At 35.2% G+C, this 18276-nt stretch overlaps 1 protein-coding gene across 1 annotated transcript in view; it reads right to left on the bottom strand.

Annotated features, from left to right (window-relative positions):
- Window positions 1-1424: 1424 nt before the first annotated feature.
- Window positions 1425-18276, bottom strand: part of LOC129279758 (leukocyte receptor cluster member 1 homolog) — a 25406-nt gene continuing 8554 nt past the window's right edge. Inside the window, exons 2-6 of the mRNA XM_054915826.2 lie at window positions 16682-16781; window positions 9392-9571; window positions 8910-9097; window positions 7875-8019; window positions 1425-5584 (exon numbers count right to left, since the gene is read on the bottom strand). Of these exons, the coding sequence (XP_054771801.2) occupies window positions 4979-5584; window positions 7875-8019; window positions 8910-9097; window positions 9392-9571; window positions 16682-16781 (1219 nt within the window). The 3' untranslated portion in view covers window positions 1425-4978. The remainder of the gene's footprint in view (window positions 5585-7874; window positions 8020-8909; window positions 9098-9391; window positions 9572-16681; window positions 16782-18276) is intronic.

Below are 18276 nucleotides of genomic sequence, written 5' to 3'. Positions count from 1 at the left end.
TCCCTTATCCCTTCACTTCTTCCTACCTTTTCTTTTCATTTTCATATTTTTTGCCCGATCCTTATATTGTTCTTTCTCACCCTCCTATTCTCGTTCTCATCTGTGACCTTGTGCCTCCATATCTTTGTAATTATATACATTCATCCTTCTTATTCGATCACCTCAATCTACCTCTTTCCCTTTTCTTTGGTCCTCTTTTTCCCCGATCCGTTTTCTAATCATTTTCAATCACCATCTTTATATTTTTTGTTAAAGTTTTCTTTCTCGTTCTCAATATTCCTCATCTCATAAGCCCCTTCCGCATCCAGCCCTTTCTTGCTCTGTCACCACTCAGAGGGAAAATTCCTTTTCCTATTTCTCACATCAAATTCCTTTCGCTTGTGGGTTCAAAACAAAATGAAATTTCTGTGCAATTGTAGTACAGTGCGTATCAAAAAAGCGTTTACACTTTGAAAAAGCCCTGGGAACTAACAAATATACATGTGGGTAAAATTTTCACATATATTCTTAGGTTTGGGTCTCATCTATTCAATGAAAGTAAAAGTTTTGACAGAATTCTACACTTTAGTGAACACTGTCCATTTTTGTAAAGCTCACAGAAATCTGTTTGCGCAGAAACACTCATTTTCACGCTGTGTCAAGGGGAAAGGGAAAAATCAAACTTACCCTGCGAAACATTTCTCATACATTTCCCTTGTACTTTTAGTCAATTGAAATCAAACGGATACATTCAAGCATTTTGTAACAATTTTGCCACCCAAATTGAAATTTCAACACTTAGTAAGCACAACCTTACTGAATCTAAACAAAAGTTTATATCAGACATCTCCAGCATTTTTTCACTAGGTTTTTATCATATAAAGTGGGTTTACATTTCATTTTTCATTTAATACTGTCTTGTTTCTCCACACTTTTCCCAAGCTAGATAACGATTAACAAAATGAAAATCAAGCCTAAGCCATTTCATGTAAATCACAGCTCAGTGTAAAGCAAATATTGTCACGATGACCTCGGTGTGTGGGGGAGTGGGGTGGGGTGCAATGCACTCTTCGAAGTGTTTTGGGCAAGGAAACGAGTTAAAAAGGTAAAAGCTATCTTCAAATCAATTTTACTAGCTAAATTCCGTGTTCTCCTTGATTAAGGTCTACTTTTCGCATAACTACTTTAAAGTTCTGCGCAAATAATTTTTCACTAACTTTTCAAAAGTAAGTGGTGCTCACTCAAGCGGAAATATTTTTCAACAGTTATATCGTCATTTGCTTAAATGGATCTTTACCAATGTTAAAATGTCGAAAAATCTTCAGGATATTAAAAATGTATAATTTTACAGGATTTTTTCTAAGTGTAAACTTTTTTTTTTGATACACACTGTATAAAAGCAAAACTACGAATTCTGAATAGCACAAAAGGTAAAAAAAAAAATTGTAGGAATCTTCATTATTCATTCAATTAAAATTCATTGATACATAATAAAGAAAATATCAAAAAAATGATTATTGCAGCTGTGAATACACAAATTAAATTACACTGTAATAAACATAGCAGACAAATTGTATCAGAACAGAGAAATAATCCGAAATCATGCAAAAATAACATTTCAACAACTAATGTATTAGTATCTCTAAATTTAGACCCCAAAATAGCCAATATGGAATAAAATTATTGGAAATGGTTTTTCAACTGATTTGAGTAGGTATGGGTGTCAACATTTACCAAAAAAGGTTTTTTCAAGGTCAAAGGTCAATGACCTTTTAATATATACTGTATAATGGTATCTCTGAGATGGAAAGGCGCAGGTTGGTGATCATGGTGTCAAAATGCACAAATTCTTACCAGAAGACCAAATGAAATTAGATTAAGTACCTAGAATGCACAATCACCAATAAAATTTAAGGTCAAAGCTTTTCAAAGGTCAATGACCTTTTTACATTATATACCATTATATAATGGTATCTCTAAGATAAAACGGCGCAGGTTGGTGTTCATGGTGTCAAAATACACAGATTCTTACAGGAAGATTAAATAAAATAAAATTAAGCATCGAGAATGCACATTCACCCATAAAATTCAAGGTCAAAACTCAATGTCCTTTTTAACATTAGATACCATATAATGGTATCTCTGAGATAAAAACACCGCAGGTTGGTGATCTTGGTGCCAAAATGCACAGATTTGTACAAGAAGATAAATCAACACAAAAATAAGTATAAAGAATAAACTTTCACCCTTGAAATCCAAGATCAGAGGAAATAAAAATGACATAAAAATAACCAAAAATTTATCCTGTATGTTCATATTTCATTTATGAATAATGTAAATAAAGATGGCTAATTTGTAATGAAAACATGGAGGTTTCATAATTTCAGTCTGAAATAATGAAGGTCATGGAGAATGTATTTAGGGGTCAGACATAGACAGAGGTCAATGAACTCTTTCCAAAATATCAGTGGAAATTAAGAAAAAAAAAGTTGATAACCAAATAACACTTCTTCATATATTGCGATGCGTTGCCAAAAGCAATGAAAAAGTAAATGAAATTAAGTATACAATTTGAAATGATTTTATCTTAAGTAGCATCATTAAATGCATCATAATATGTAAATCAATGTTGTCGCGTCTTTTTCTCTCCAGTGATAGGCCACTCACCTCAATGCTATAATAAATACTATTGGCTTAATCTTCTGAAAATGGATAGGATAGGTCTCTCTCATGTCACAGCTAGCATCATCTGAGAGCATTTCCAAACAGCAGAGGTATGATGATGAAGATGAAAAGAAGGCCATCATTAGAGCTGCAGCTTCTGTCATAGTAAATGGCATTAAATGTCTGACATTACGTATCTCAACTTCAAAAAAGATGAATTCCCTTATTATTATTAATTACCTCTCATTGTGAGCTGCCAGAATCTCTTGAGATGCTAATGCTGCAGGACAAAACTTCATATCTGCTCTCTGCCTTACATCACCCATGATGCTATTTCTACTAGTATCAGTTTGTACAAGGATCATGTATTTGGTCCAGAACAACTGATTATTTTATGCACAAATCAGGCATATAATAATGAAATTCAAAAGGAGATAATAGCTTACAAGTACACACCCATCGACCTAACTTACAAAACTCCTACATCACCACTTCCAGTTCTTGAGAATCAAGCTGTGGAACATATCATTAATAACAGATCCTGGTTTGATAGCCCTTGACAGAACGTTAGGCTTTCACGGAAAGGGCCAAATCAGAGTCCTGAAAATGTCAGAAGGTTTTCAAGAGTTTAATTACTCTTTGCTAAATTTGAGACACTAACTTCATTTACTATGACAAAAGCTGCAGCTCTAATGATTGCCTTATTTTAATTCTTCATCATTGTCTCTGGCTATTTGAAAATGTTCACGGATGATGCTTGTCATGAGAGTTAGGCCTATCCTATCCATTTACAGATTAAGTTGTAGTTGGTGGTGGTGATTTTTTACCTGATTGCTAAGAAAGCATGAATGCTTGTAGCAAGCAACCAGAGGACCGACGGCTTAAGGTCCTCTCCGAAGGACCTGGTACTGAGGATTAATGCCTTACCAAAGGGAACTAGCGCACCAAGTGAGAATCGAACCCGGGTCACCGGAATACGAGTCCCCCGCTCTACCGACTGGGCTATTGCGCCTCAGTTTATAGTATTGATTGTAGCATTTGAGGTTAGTGACCTACTACTACTACTACAGAGAAATTAGTACCTTGATTTAGATTTATAAAATGCATATCTAAATGCTGCTACTTTAGACAACTTCACCATTTCAAATTATATCACACATAATTTTTTAACACTTTTGGAAATGCATTACAATTAAGTGTTATTTGATCTCAATTTCACCTCAAACTTGTATATTTTGATATCATCATTGATCAAGGATTCAACTATATTAGTTTTGTGTTCATTTTCCCCACAGGCCAGTCTTTTTCCCATCAGAATCACTATACCTACATGCCACAATCAGGTTAACAACCTATTTACTTAAATTCCCTGACGTTATTGAAATAGTTGATTGAACTCTAGTTTTTTTAGAACTGGAAGGCTGAACTAATTACTACTCCATTCCCACAAATCTCCTACTTTTTCACATTCAAAAAATAAATGCTTATACGTTTCTTCATATTTGCTACAGAAAGAACATTTATCACTTGCTATAAAATGAAACCTGTATAAGTGATGATTCAGAAAGATGATATTGTATAACATTTTAAATTGAGATCGAGATTGAAGTACTACAATAAAAAGTGATTGTTGGGATATTATCGTTGATTGGTGGGGCACTAATATTGCCGTTGTGTGTCATTATACACGCAAAGGATTATGTGTGTCCGCTCTTAACCCGTACATGTGCAAATCTAAGCACAAATTTTGACAAGAAAAATACACACAGAACTTTGTCACCAACTTTGGAAAAAGAGGTTTTTCTCAGAATTTTCAAATTGGAAGCATGTGATTTTTTTGCACAAGTATTATTTGGTCATCTGCGGAAGAATTCCAGCACTTTTCTAGCTCGAAGCAGTTTGAAATAATGGGTAAATGCTAAACTGAAAATAATTTCCTTTTGTGGACCATATATGGGCCTGCTGTCTGAGCAAGTAGGATGCATGTGGGCCATATATGGGCCTGTCGCACCGGAAGGGTTAATGCACAATCCCATACATACTGCCATCTGGGACGGGAGCAGAAGTGGAATTCTTGCGAGATTTTTTTTTTTTTGGTTTGATAGATGAAAGATCAAATGACATGTTTTGGGGGACGGGAACCAAGAGAGTGATGTATGAGCAAACAGCTCTTTGAGCAATTTTTGGTCTGACATACATGTATGCAGTTATGCGTATCTTTGGAACTGGGCGTAGAAATTTGGGTCTTAAAAGATAAGGGAGACTCACAGGAAAAAAGTTACAAAAATCACAGTGAGAGCTTTTCACATTGCAAAAAAATTGCATGAGATTAAGGTTAAAACAGGGGTGCTTTTGGTTGATGCTTCCTTGCTAGATGTGGATTGAATTGAGAATTATATTTTCCATCTAGTTTATCTGTAATCACTTGCTCAGTAGCAGGCTGCTCTACCAGTGGCTTTCCAGCCAAGAATCTCTCAGTCTTAGTCCTTTCTGCTGCCTCTCTCTTGATTCTGTCTGCTCTCAGCTGTTCAATTGTTGGAGTAGGTTTAGAAGACACTTTTGGTTTTTGATTGTCCATCTCACTTTTGCTACTGCCAGAGGTGCTCAGACTATCACTCTCACTCCTGCTTGATTTGTGTCTGTTTTTCTTATCTCTTTTGTGTAATTTCTGATGTCTCCTAGACATTCTAATCTCTTGCCTTGAGTCCTTGCCCTCTGAGCTTGTGCTATCACTGAGGGGTCTTGACTGTTTTCTGTTCTTTCTGCCAGATTTCTTATGACTATGTTTTCTGATATCTCTTCTGCTTTCTTTGAGCCTACGATGTTTCTTATTCCTCTTCTTTTCTTTATATTTTCTGTAACTTTCCTTTCCATTTCCCTCCTCCTTTGATTTCTTGTACTTGCTGAACATTGTCATCAAACTTATTGTGCCTGGTAGACCCTATGTGAAGAGAAGAAATGGTGTACAGTAAAATGTTGTCAACTTTTCAATTTACTGATGAATGATGGAATACATTACAATAAAATCTGTTGAGAAATATCACATATATGTACAGGTACATTTCTTTGGACAAATTATCTGTTTTTCAATGTTATAAATGCATATTTGTTGCAATTTACATGGGTCATCAACTAATCCTAAATTCATAAACCCAAATAAACAAAATTATTACAATGTACCGCTCTAAACACACATAAAATTATAATCAGGTAAGCAAACAAAAATTGAGGACAACATGAGAGAGAACAAGGGAAACAGAAAACTAAAATTCATACTTCAATTAGAAAAGGTTCATTTTTGTGGCAAAAAACATTTAGAGACTATATACTGACAGTAAAGTACAGTATATATCATCATTATTTCATATTCAAATAGTGAATATACAATTTACCCAGGTCCTTTGCCAGTGACAATGAGACAAACTCCCCTTCACCGACAATAGGCAGTTTATATATCATACACATATATAATATATTGATAAAAACAAGTATAATTCAACACATAACTTATATCACATAAGAAAACAGAGCATGTTACGATATGCTTGAACTACATCGAATTAATTATTCAGAAAGAGACAAGCATGACAAGTGAAAGAGGGAAGGTGACATACGAATGAAAGAGAGATCAAAAGAGTATGTCAGGAGTTCGAAAGTCAGAAAATGCAAAAGAGAAACCACCACTTTGTGATCTAGAGATAAATGTACATGTATATACATGGTGAGCGTAGCCACAACAAAAGAGTCTATAAATTATTGTTTAGGTTCATTTATACTCAATATATTTTTGTTATGAGAAACAATTTCCTTTGTGTTAAGTCAATTCTGTTATTTTAAAGTATGATATACCACTAAATCTGAATGAATAATGTATCATTATAAATTTGCCTTATCTAATTCAGGTTGTGTTCCTCAGTTCATGATATAATACTAGAGATAATTCATTGCTTTGAATTTAAATATAATTTGAATGATTCAGTCTGTGTATGTTAATAAACAGTAAATTTGTCACTAGATATATACAGTATAAATTGCACAAATTGCATAATTATTTCATCAGCATCTCAATATGGATTATAATAATTCATGGATCAAAACATATCTTGAGACATAACTTAATTAGTGCTACCCTGAAAGATACATATTACTACATCTTTATGAGGATCACAAAACATCAAACGTTGTTTTCCGGAACAGTGAGCAATTTAGGCTTAGTCCAAGTATGCTGGTCTTTCAAGAACAAATGGTAGACATAATGCTCAGCTTGGTCTTCTTCCCCAGTTTCATTGTTTTGAGCAATGATTTGATGCTAACTTTATTTCGCTTGAAACCATAACCTCTTGAGCCTACTTTTATAAAGAAAAGTTACATGAATATCCCTAGTCGACATTAGGTCAGAGGTGCATACTTATTGCATTTGCTCACATGAAGTGAATCAATGTTTTGTTCGAAGGGATCTGTGAGTTCAACAATAAATGACTTCTTTATTTTGGACAGATGAAAGAAAAACTTCATCAAAATCGGATGTAAAAAAGAAAGTTATGACATTTTAAAGTTTCGCTTATTTTTCACAAAACAGTTCTATGCTCAATTCAGTGATATGTAAATAAGAGAGTTGATGATGTCACTCACTCACTTTTCTTTTGTTCTGTTTGAATTACCGGTATACAATATTTCAATTTTTATGAATTCGACAATTAGGACCCTCTTGCTTGACCCACAAAATCTTGAAATAATGGAATGAATAATGTTCAGGGAGGAATGAAACTTTGTTTCACATGACAATGACAGGAAAATCAAAATATTTCATATTTCATATAATAAAATACAAAAGAAATAGTGAGTGGGTGATGTCATCGGTCATCTCATTTGCATACCGAACAGGATGTGCATATAACTGTTTTGAGAAATTAAGCGAAACTTTAAAATGTTGTAACTTTCTTATTTTACATCCGATTTTGATGAAATTTTCAGTGTTATGCTTGTTTGATTTTTCTCTTTCTATTCAAATCAGCTTTTTGTTAGGGTGGACTTGTCCTTTAACAACAGATGTGATAATTGATTTACTTCAGACCATTTTCAATCAGGCGTGGTATTCACTGCAACGTTTACCATATCTTTGGCATCAGTGTTACCATATGATTTCCTATAAGTAAGATTCTTCTCTTGTTATACATGCCATCATAGCAGCTTGTTGGGTTTAAATCTAATATAATTTCTTTCATTCGTACCTCTTTCGGTAAAGTTTCTGTGTCTTTAGAAGGATGCTCTTGACTGGTTTTCTTTGTATCAGTCACAATCTTTGGTTTCTTTCCAAGGTACCTCATCATATCATTCATAGGGTCCATTGATGCTTTCCTTTTCATATCACTGGTGCTAAGAATTGAAGTCCAAGGAAAATAAAGAAGTTTAGCAAGGTTATGACATTTCTAAAAAGCACTAATATGTAATTCACAAGAATATCTACAACAGGTTTAACCCTAAATAGACTGGGCTATTTCCACGCCCAAGAAGACGTTGGGGGGAGCTGATTCAGCCCCCCCCCCTCTTATGATCTAGGCCGTCAATCGCCCAATCAAGTTTCAAAATTTATTGATAAAAATCCACACATATTGGATCATTCTCAATTTTACAAACACTTATACAGTTTACAGTGAGACACAAAGTTACAAATCAATTATAAATAAATGTAAATACGAAATACAGAAAATTATGGTTAACATTTTTCATGTTGAGCCCTAAAACATATTTGATACATATTCATATCAATAATTGACCTCTTATAGCATAGGTAAAATTATATGTTTTTCTTTTTTTTTCTTTTGAAAATTTCTTTGCACGATTTTTAAATATGTAAATTATACTAGGCTCAAATCACATTAAATATAATTAAATAAAACAGCCTATCAAAAGGATGATAATTATCATGGGTGGGAGGAGTGAGAGTGCAGTGCAGGACCCCCACCCCATCCCTAAATAAAATGAAGGTTGCAAAGGACAAATATTTTTCAATTTTAAGACTCAGAAATAAACAGAAATATCGTAGTAAAATCGTTTATAATACTGTTTGACGCTAGTCCATCTACCAACCAAGTTTGGTTGAAAAGTGACTTACTGTTGTGGAGCTATGTGTCATAAGGTTTGTGACGGACAACATTTGAATCCCTAAGTCTCGCCTTCACCTCTGGTGGGCGAGACAAAAAAGCAAAAAGCCGGAATTCCGGCAATTGCCGGAAAACTGGCATCCCTGTTAATATCAAACTTACTCTGTGTTATAAGCATCCACCCTTTCCTTGTCCTTCTCTTCCCTATTTTGCTGATACCAAGGTTTGACACTCTGTGATTCTACAGCACTCTGCCCAAGACCTACCAGTAACCCAATCTTCTTTTCATATGCTTCCTGCTCCTCTTTCTTATCAGCCTCATGGTCCTTGTTACTTTTATTGGTGTTGCTCTGTCAAGGTACAAATTGAGATTTCAATACTGAATATGCAACTCCACTAGAAACCATTATACTTCATCCATTACAATCAAGAAAGAAATTTCAAGTTCATTTTTATGGATATGTTTTCTCTTTTGTCCAACATATTTGACTAGGTATGTGAAAATAGTTTTTTGAGAAATAATGTAGCTCTGAAACATAATATATTCTGCTTTAGATTTGGCAATTTTTTAAAGGAACATAATACCAAATATTTTGTGATAAAAGACTCTTACATGAGGAGATTCGTCATGACAGTCATCTTACCCTTGACTCTATTTCAGAGAAGAAGTTGATGTGAGTTCTCGGAATAAGTTGAGTTCCTGTACGAATTCCATCAGGCTTTGGCTGCGGTTCAAACACTTCCTGATCTAAATCATAGTGGGTATTGCCCAAATTCTTGTCTCTGGCTTTAATCCTAAGCTTTTCAGTTCTTGCCTCTTGCTCCTGAAAAAGATAATTCAAAGCAATGTAAACATACATGGAGATGAAATAATATACCAATAAAAATAAGTCAAATAATTTTTAATTATGTGTGCTAAAATTGTCATATGAATTTACTAGTACTTACATTAATTTTTAACTAACCACAAAAAAATTCATAATTAATATGAAAAGGCCTTCCTGCTTTATATTTTTAATTTAATAATCAGGTTTACGGATTTTGCACTCATTCAGCCCCAATTTGTCTGAGAATGCAGCTTGAAGATGTCTACCTTCACAAACCAAATGGTTTTAGGGAATGTCTCTGAATGTTATTTGATGATGAATGCCCGAGACAAGTGCTAATATACAATACGCACATTTAACTGGATCATGACATACGTCTAATTTAGAAATAAGTTTGACTTTAAAAATTTGGGATTTTTTACATAGAAAGCAATGCATGTAAGATGGCATTTTTCATCAACATGTCCTGTTCACGGATAGGGTCAACTTTTGGTCAACCTCTAGGTGTCAAATTTTCAAACACATTTAAACATAAATGTTCTTTTTCTTGAAACTAATATATATTTTATGAAAAATTCCTTCTGGACCTTAATTCCATCTGCTATGCCTCATACTATACCCAATCTCCTGAACTTGCAGCAATATTTTTCACAAAAGTGGTACTAATTCTAAGATTTTAAATTTTTTAATGAAGGAATGGACTTACATACATGCCAATTCTTCTTTGAGTACTTAAAAGCACATAATTTTTGCTACACATGATCCAAATATGAATGGTTTTTGTGGAGATTTACCAATTTTGCAGTGCTTTTATGCCGCATTTTCAGTAAAAAATGTGAATGTGAGTTGCAAAGTTTTGTTTATACTTATTACACCAGACGAAAAGACTATAATATATCATTGAAGGTTAGGTTTTATTAAAATATCGACCTATCGCAGCCATTTAGGCTGAATTGCATTGGATTTACAAAACATAACAATAAAATGATAACATGATATACATGTAGCAATCAAACATTACAAATAAAAATACAAACACTTTGGGTAACTTGGCAGATTAAGGAAAGGATGACCAGAGTGTAGGGAAAAGGAGATACAATAGAGTATGGGGAAGAGGGTGGGGGAAGATGAGGACAGAAGAGAGGAGTATGAGTAGTAATACACAGATGTAATTCTGATTCAAACCAAATGGGAAACTGAAGAGCGAGAAACATAGCTGGTTAAATTAAGAAGGGTACATGTATATCAAAATATAAATATAATTATGGTAATGATTATGTAAACTACCTGTTATAGTTTTGTTCGAAACTTCCCTGCCCAAATAAAAACACTCAAAACTTTGGCATATACATGCGCTTTCATCAGTCACAATATTGACAGTGTGAGACACCATACTGGCTTTGTTCTTTTTCTCTGTCAGATGCAGAAATAAGCCAAGTTCTTTTAGGTTTAGGGACAGTTTTATGCTCTTTATTAACTTTTCCCTATTGTGATACTGTAAGGTTTAGGTTTTTCTGGGTGTTCCCTCATCATGACTTAACTTGTTCTGACAACCTTGACCCTGATTTTCTGACACCCTCATTTCCCATTCACTTTTGTACAGGCAGCATGCTCATTCTGTAACCTGATTGCTCGAGATAGAAATACATGTATGTATTTAAGGTATTTTTAGTTGAGTGTGTATGCCAATGTCACTAGACTGACCTACATGTACCGCTCTCGGCTAGCTAGATGTGCTTGGTACAGTAAGGCTTAAGATGTTCACTATGCTCATACGTTTTGCTCCAGGTTCTTACCTACTCTCTTGAAGGCCCCACCTTCTCAGTCACACCCTCTCAGGGCCTTGGTCACGCAAAGCTCAACATTTTCTCTGTGCTATTCTGGCCCAAACGCTCTTGGGAAAGAGATTTTGGTTCAGTCCCGTGCTCTCCCATCCCTGGGTTGATCAAGAGTTGTTTGTGACTGTACAGTACAAAAAGTGGGAGATGAGAATGAAGGACCCACTTTTTTTTCCTTCCTTTTCTCAGTGGTCGATGATGGGAGTCATTTTTTTGGTCTTCTCTGAAACTTTCTAAGGAACACGGCATCTTGCTCCCAGTTATTCACCCTGACACAAACCACCATTCGCTACCAGCTCCATCCTGACCCAGAGTGATGACACTGCACTACATGTAGGTTTCTGCCCAGCATCTGTTCTCTGTTGTGGCCTATCTTGTTCACAGTCCTTGTTCTTTTTTAAACTAGAGCCATCCTCCTGCATGCATGTGATGGTGGTTGATGCAGGCAAGAGCATACATGTAGTTTCTCTAGTTTCAGTCTCCACCTTATCTCTTTTTGGATGGGAAGCCTCAACCTCTAGCTCTTTCTCTCTCCAATGAGGTTGCACATTGTGTCCAAACTTTCTTTAGGGATCCTTCATCGCTCACAAATCTTCTCTTGATTGCTTGGCCCCAATTGGATGCAAAGGAGTAAATTCCAGATATCTCAGAATGCATTTATCAGTTCATTACCCAGGACCATATGGGGTCTATTAGGTCTCTTAATGGCTCCAGACTTGAGGTCTTTGCAATCTGGTGGATCACACCTTCCAACTATTTGGGGCTATTGCTCAGTTTTGCCACTATACGGAAAGGTGTCACTGACTTTTTGGGGCTATCCAACCCCTAACTGCTTTCTAGTCTGCTGGGGTTGATCTTCTTGCTGCGAGTTAGCCTATATTTAAGCTTGCTTCTTCTGAAACCCTTCTTAGGTTCCACGAGTGCGAGGGAAAAGGCCCTTTAAAATCATATCTAACTGTTTTCTTTACCACTTGATCCTTAAGTGCTCTTCCGGTAGAAACTGCTTCTGGTCATGGTTGAAGTTTTCTCCAAGCCCTGTCATTCACCCATGGACCGATTTTAAGACATGGTCTCTTGCCTGGTGTGGTAGCTTATGTGTTACCTGGTGAGGGTTAAAGTGCACTTTCACAGCAATCAGCTTTTTGGCTCGTATGAATCCTTTCTCCCGATTATCGCCTTTCATCTCATGAGAGGCTGGTGCTCTTCTCTCTGGTGTTATGCTTTAGGTTTATGGTACATGCAGTTTCTTCTGGCCCCTTTTCCAATCAGTAAATTTATTTGGTGAATTTTTGTATAGAAGCTTTGGGCATTCAACCTTTTCCTACTTGTTGTTTTTCTTGGGAAATATTCCATCGGATCCTGCCAAGATATATTTGCTTCTTGTGCCCTCAAGTTGATCGCTTCTGGGCAGGTCCAAGCTATTTGATCACTCATGACTGAAAATTGAAAATGATTTATAAGACAATTTTGGTGTCAATCTAATGCCAAGATGTTAAAGTAACTGAATTTTGATAAGAAAGGAAGTTGCTCCTGTGTGACCAGTGATGAATGAATACATTTGCATAAATCAAAAATTAGGGTAACGCGTGGGACATATTTTTTTTTATACACTTTTTAAGATACAGTATCTTAAAAGTTTTCCCCTTTTTTATTCCATTAGTAGTGGGACCCTAAAGTCTGGAAGACAAGTTATCAAGACAGTGATTTCCAGTTTCTCAACTAATTAAATATGCATATGAGGCATGGACCGCATGGTACGAATGGGCATGTCCCATGCAATATTTTTTTAGGTATTTTTTTCTTATTTGCATCAGAACTAATGGGTGAATTTTCTTCAAACTTTCAAAAGATTCAATCTACAATAGGCCCCATCATAACCAGAAAAGGTGTTTGTCTGATTACTGTAATTAACACAATTTTTAATTTAGATTTGGTAAGCGTGGGACATTTTAGTAAACATGTGGGACAACATGTGTATCAGAGACAGCGGAACGTAAGGCTCATACAATGAAAGTGGAGGGGCACCTAATGTTTGGCAGACAAAAGGTTCCCCTCCACTTTCTTTGTCCGAGCCTGATCCGATGTTCCTGATGTTCTCTGATGTGTATTACACAATGGAAGTATACTGATTTGCAGTGAACAATATTCATACTGGTATATAATAGTACGAGAGCTTGATGATACTAGGGTGCATGTCGACTTTTTGCAACAAGTCGTTGCTGGTAAAAATTTCTTCTGCAGGGCTGCAGAAGTGATTAATCTCGAGATACAAGAAACCCCATCTCCACCAGCGCAAGAAGAGCAATTTGTGCTCGAGCTGGGCATCGATGCATTATGGTCTGACGCCATCAATAAATAATCCCGAGTGTGTCTGCACCTGCGAATTAGCGGGATAATCCGTAAGTAGCGCGTTATTTTGCAAATAATCCTAAGTTGACTTGGGATAACAATCTCAAGATTAATCCAGCGAACTATACCAATGATTGCGTCTCCATTACAAATAGCCTCAAGATTGTTCAGATCGGGATAATTTGGTGGATCAGAAATTTACCAATAACTGCAAACATATTACAAATGCAACAACAGACTGATATTTTCTAGTAGATACAGGCATAAGATGGGAAGAACGTGACACATGTGAATGCAAAAATTAGATCTAACACTGCGAATTTGTTTTTTTCCTATAAAGTTACTCCTGACTGTGTAGCCTAAAGAATTGTGCTTATCATAAACAATAACAGATGGATTCATTGTTGAGCATTATCACTACAGGCTCTGAGCAAAAATTGCAGGACATGAAAAAATTGTTAACGCAAAACTGTGAAAAAAAAAGATTAAGTCCTGCACAGCTTCTTCACTGTTAATGATTGGGCAATGATTTTCGGTACATACATGTAAAATCTCTATGTTCTACTTCTATGTAACATTTTCGCATGGCTAATGAAACAATTCAGTTTCAATTTTTTCTAAATCCTCAGAGACTTGATAAGACTCAAATGTGAACGCAAAATGTCACGTCCTGCCACTAATTTTTATTGGCGTAAAATTCATACTTACAATGTACGAGGTTCCTGTTTTATATGAAATATACATGATATTTAAGTACAACTCATACACTCAACAAAAAGAACCAACTGAAACTGATGGGCTATTAATTTGGCAGCTTTAAACATTAAATTCAATTTTTGAGGTTGACACCATACACGCTCGCTTTGGCTGGCTGGCCGCGTTTGAATATTTTTCCACCCAAAGGAAACAAAGAATGAATCCGGTTAAGCTAATGGAGGTCATCCCCTAGATGACCTTTGACACATTATCCTCGACAACACGCATGTAATACCCAAGGATCATTTGTACCAAGTGTAAACACAATTGATGCCGAAATAAAGACATAAGAGCAAGTTCAACACAAATTTTATCTTTTGAACATTAGATGACCTTTGACCTATTGGTATGTAACTAACAACAATGATAGTTATTCTCTAACTCATTTTTTTTTTTGGCATGGGGCTTCTAAGTGGAAAAAGTCAAAAGTTGGTCCAATATCCACATGGTCTAATTGCCATTTCGTCTAATAACCAGTTGGTCCAATAGCCATTTAGTCCATATAACATTTGGTCTAATTAGACTTAGTGTTAATTGGGCAAAATGAATGAAAATAAAAAGAGTATTTTTTATGAGACAAAATGGTCATAGACCAACTGGTGATTAGAAGAAGTGATGACTGGACCAAATGGTTGTTACATGAAATGTTGATAAACGGAATGGCATTAGACTAAAAGGTAGACCATGTGATGAGTGGACGAATTGGCAATTTACTGAGCACTATAACAGCCTAAAAGTACATTATATTCACTATGTGCCTTACAGTATTTTGTGTTTCATAACAAGGGAGACCTTATTCCACAGGTCTCTTCACCTTTTTTTTAAAATAATATTTCACATTAAACTTTCTTATTATATTGGCATGTAATGATTGTAATGGAAAATATAAAAGAAAGATAAGTAAGATGGTTCACAAACCATGAGTCTCACCTGATTTCTAAATCACTAAAAATGGCAATATGATTTTTGACCCCTAGATGACCTTTGAGTTTATCATTCTCATGAACACGCATGTGATAATACCCAAGGATCATTTGTACCAAGTGTAAACACAATTGATACAGAAATAAAGAAATGAGAGTAAGTTGAACAAAGCTTGACTTTTTGGCCCCTAGATGACCTTTGACACATTATCCTCGACAACACGCATGTAATACCCAAGGATCATTTGTACCAAGTGTAAACACAATTGATGCCGAAATAAAGACATAAGAGCAAGTTCAACACAAATTTTATCTTTTGAACATTAGATGACCTTTGACCCCATCATCCTCAACAACACACATAATAGCCAAGGATCATTTGACCAAATTGTGATCAAAATTGATGAAGAAGAAATGAGAGCAAGTTGAACAGAAACTTCAACAAAAAAAAGGATGGACATGACCTCATATCATTTGATCTTTTAACCCCTGGATGAACTTTGACCTCATCATAATCATGGACACTCATGTGGTATTACCCATTTACCCAAGGATCATATGTACCAAGTATGAACATAATTGATGCAGAAATAAAGTTATGAGAGCAAGTTGATCATGAAGATAAACTTTAACATTTTTCGTAACAGACCAACAGACTAACACAAAACAGACCAGCTGGATTATTGATCACTAGGGCCCGAATTCACAAAGGTGGTTTAATTAAAACCATCAATTGAACCCATGGTTCATGCAAATTTCCTGTATACATGTACATTACGCTTATTTACCACGTATATTAAAAAATGTGCAATGCTGATGCATGCTTTTGTCATAGTGGGCCAAACCGACGCCTGTTGCCATGGTTAAATACACTATTTTATTCATGAGTCCACTGTTTGAGAGTGGACTCATTAATTCATAACAGTGGATTCATGAATAAAAAAGCGTGGATAACCACGGCAACAGGCATCACTTTGGCGCACTGTAACAAAAGTGTGCATCAGCATTGGACATTTGTTAATATACTCTGTAATTTATACAGGAAATATGCATAAACCATTGGTTCAACTGATGGTTTTAAAAACCTTTGTGAATTCGGACCTAGGACTTTGCCGGAATTCGTTCAGGCGAGACAATAAACAAACAAACTTACATGTAAACTGTAGGATTTCAGAACTTTCTAGCTCATATTAGATAAAGCACATAAGTGTATGTAGTGATTTAATCAGTAGATTACTTACAGCCAAAGCAATCCTGGTTTCTTTCTCTTTCTCTTCCTCTGCTGCTCGAGCTTCGTCCCTCTTGACTCTGGCAATATTATCTCTGGTTCGAACATGCCAACTAGTCAAACAAATAAAGTGCACAGGAGACATGGGTCAATATGTCAATATGAAATATATATGTACATGTATAACTGATAATATGAATAATTGAGCTGCAATCTTCAATATTCAAACTTCAGGGAGAATTTACTGAGGAAGAGGGGGTCTTTCTCTATTACACACAATCAAATGTATGAATCAGGGTGATGTTGAAAAATCTGCAGTTTTTCACTTGAAAATATGAATATTCAGAAGTCTCTCTGACAATCAGGGAGACTTGGCAGCCCTGGAAATAAAAAAAAAACATTTTACTTTTTTCCTTGTAAATCTAAACAATCCTTTTCTTTTCACCTGATTATACTGTAAATTATGAAAATGTATTTCACTTTCAGTCAGGGTGCCACTTAAGAATCTATTCATAAAATTATTATAATGTAATCTTCAAGAAAAGTATTCGGAACCAAAAGATGCACACATTACATCAAGAAGTCAAAAGTATTCATATTTCATATACATCTGTAAATGTATCTGGCCTGTTCTTATGCTAATACCACAATATTACAGTAATATTACACATCGATAAGCATTTTCTAAATTCCTACAGTATGCTTCATAATACAACAATATTATGGCAAAATGAATACACGTGGTTAGTCAGAATGCTGCAATGTATCCTGTTAATGCTTAAAATTTCCCCAAAAGGCAAAAACATCTTTCATCTACATCACAAAGGAAATGTGTAAGTATTATTTATCTGCAAAACATTCAACATTATTTTGCAGTACGTGAACACGCTATGAGTTTTAACAATATCAGTCTTTACCCACAAGATAAACGTTAAAAGGAAGAAAACAGACCACTCTTAAATTTACTGACCCCTGTTCACATACACTACTGAAAGGATTGCATCATATACAATACAAACAAAAACTTTGTTTCTCACCAGGGCGCTCATTACAAATCTAATTTCCCTATTGTGAATAGACTGGATGCGGATGTATGGGGTTTTTTTGGGGGGGATAACTTACAATCACAGTTAAATTGTAGTGAACATGTAAATAAATATTTGAAGAATCGAGGAAGATACGAGTGGAAAATCAAAATTTAAAAAAAAAATATGCAGGCAAGACAAAAATTATTATTATTTAACAAGGGTTAGCCCCATGATTCTTGATTTTGTCATGTGCCTGGCTTTGCTGATTTGCGGCAGAGCTCCATATATTATGAATCAAACATTAGATGTGACTCAGGCAGTCAACCATATATAGCTATGTAAAGTATAGACATTTCCAGAATGATCAACATTTAATTCCAGAATATTTTGTAATAGGCAACATTCTCCACCCCCTCCCCCTTCCCTATCCGAAGTCCCCTCTACCATGGATCTATTACAAATGGACATTCAACGAGAGCATTTATAATCATGTATTAGATTTTGGTAAAATTTAATACGTGATTATAAATAATTAGTATATACTACTAATTATTTATAATCACGTATTAAATTTTAATAT

Source organism: Lytechinus pictus, chromosome 2, assembly GCF_037042905.1.
Source record: "Lytechinus pictus isolate F3 Inbred chromosome 2, Lp3.0, whole genome shotgun sequence".
Lineage (NCBI taxonomy): Eukaryota > Metazoa > Echinodermata > Echinoidea > Temnopleuroida > Toxopneustidae > Lytechinus > Lytechinus pictus.
The sequence above is the reverse complement of the archived record's forward strand: the minus strand, read 5'-3'. Positions and strand labels throughout refer to the sequence as shown.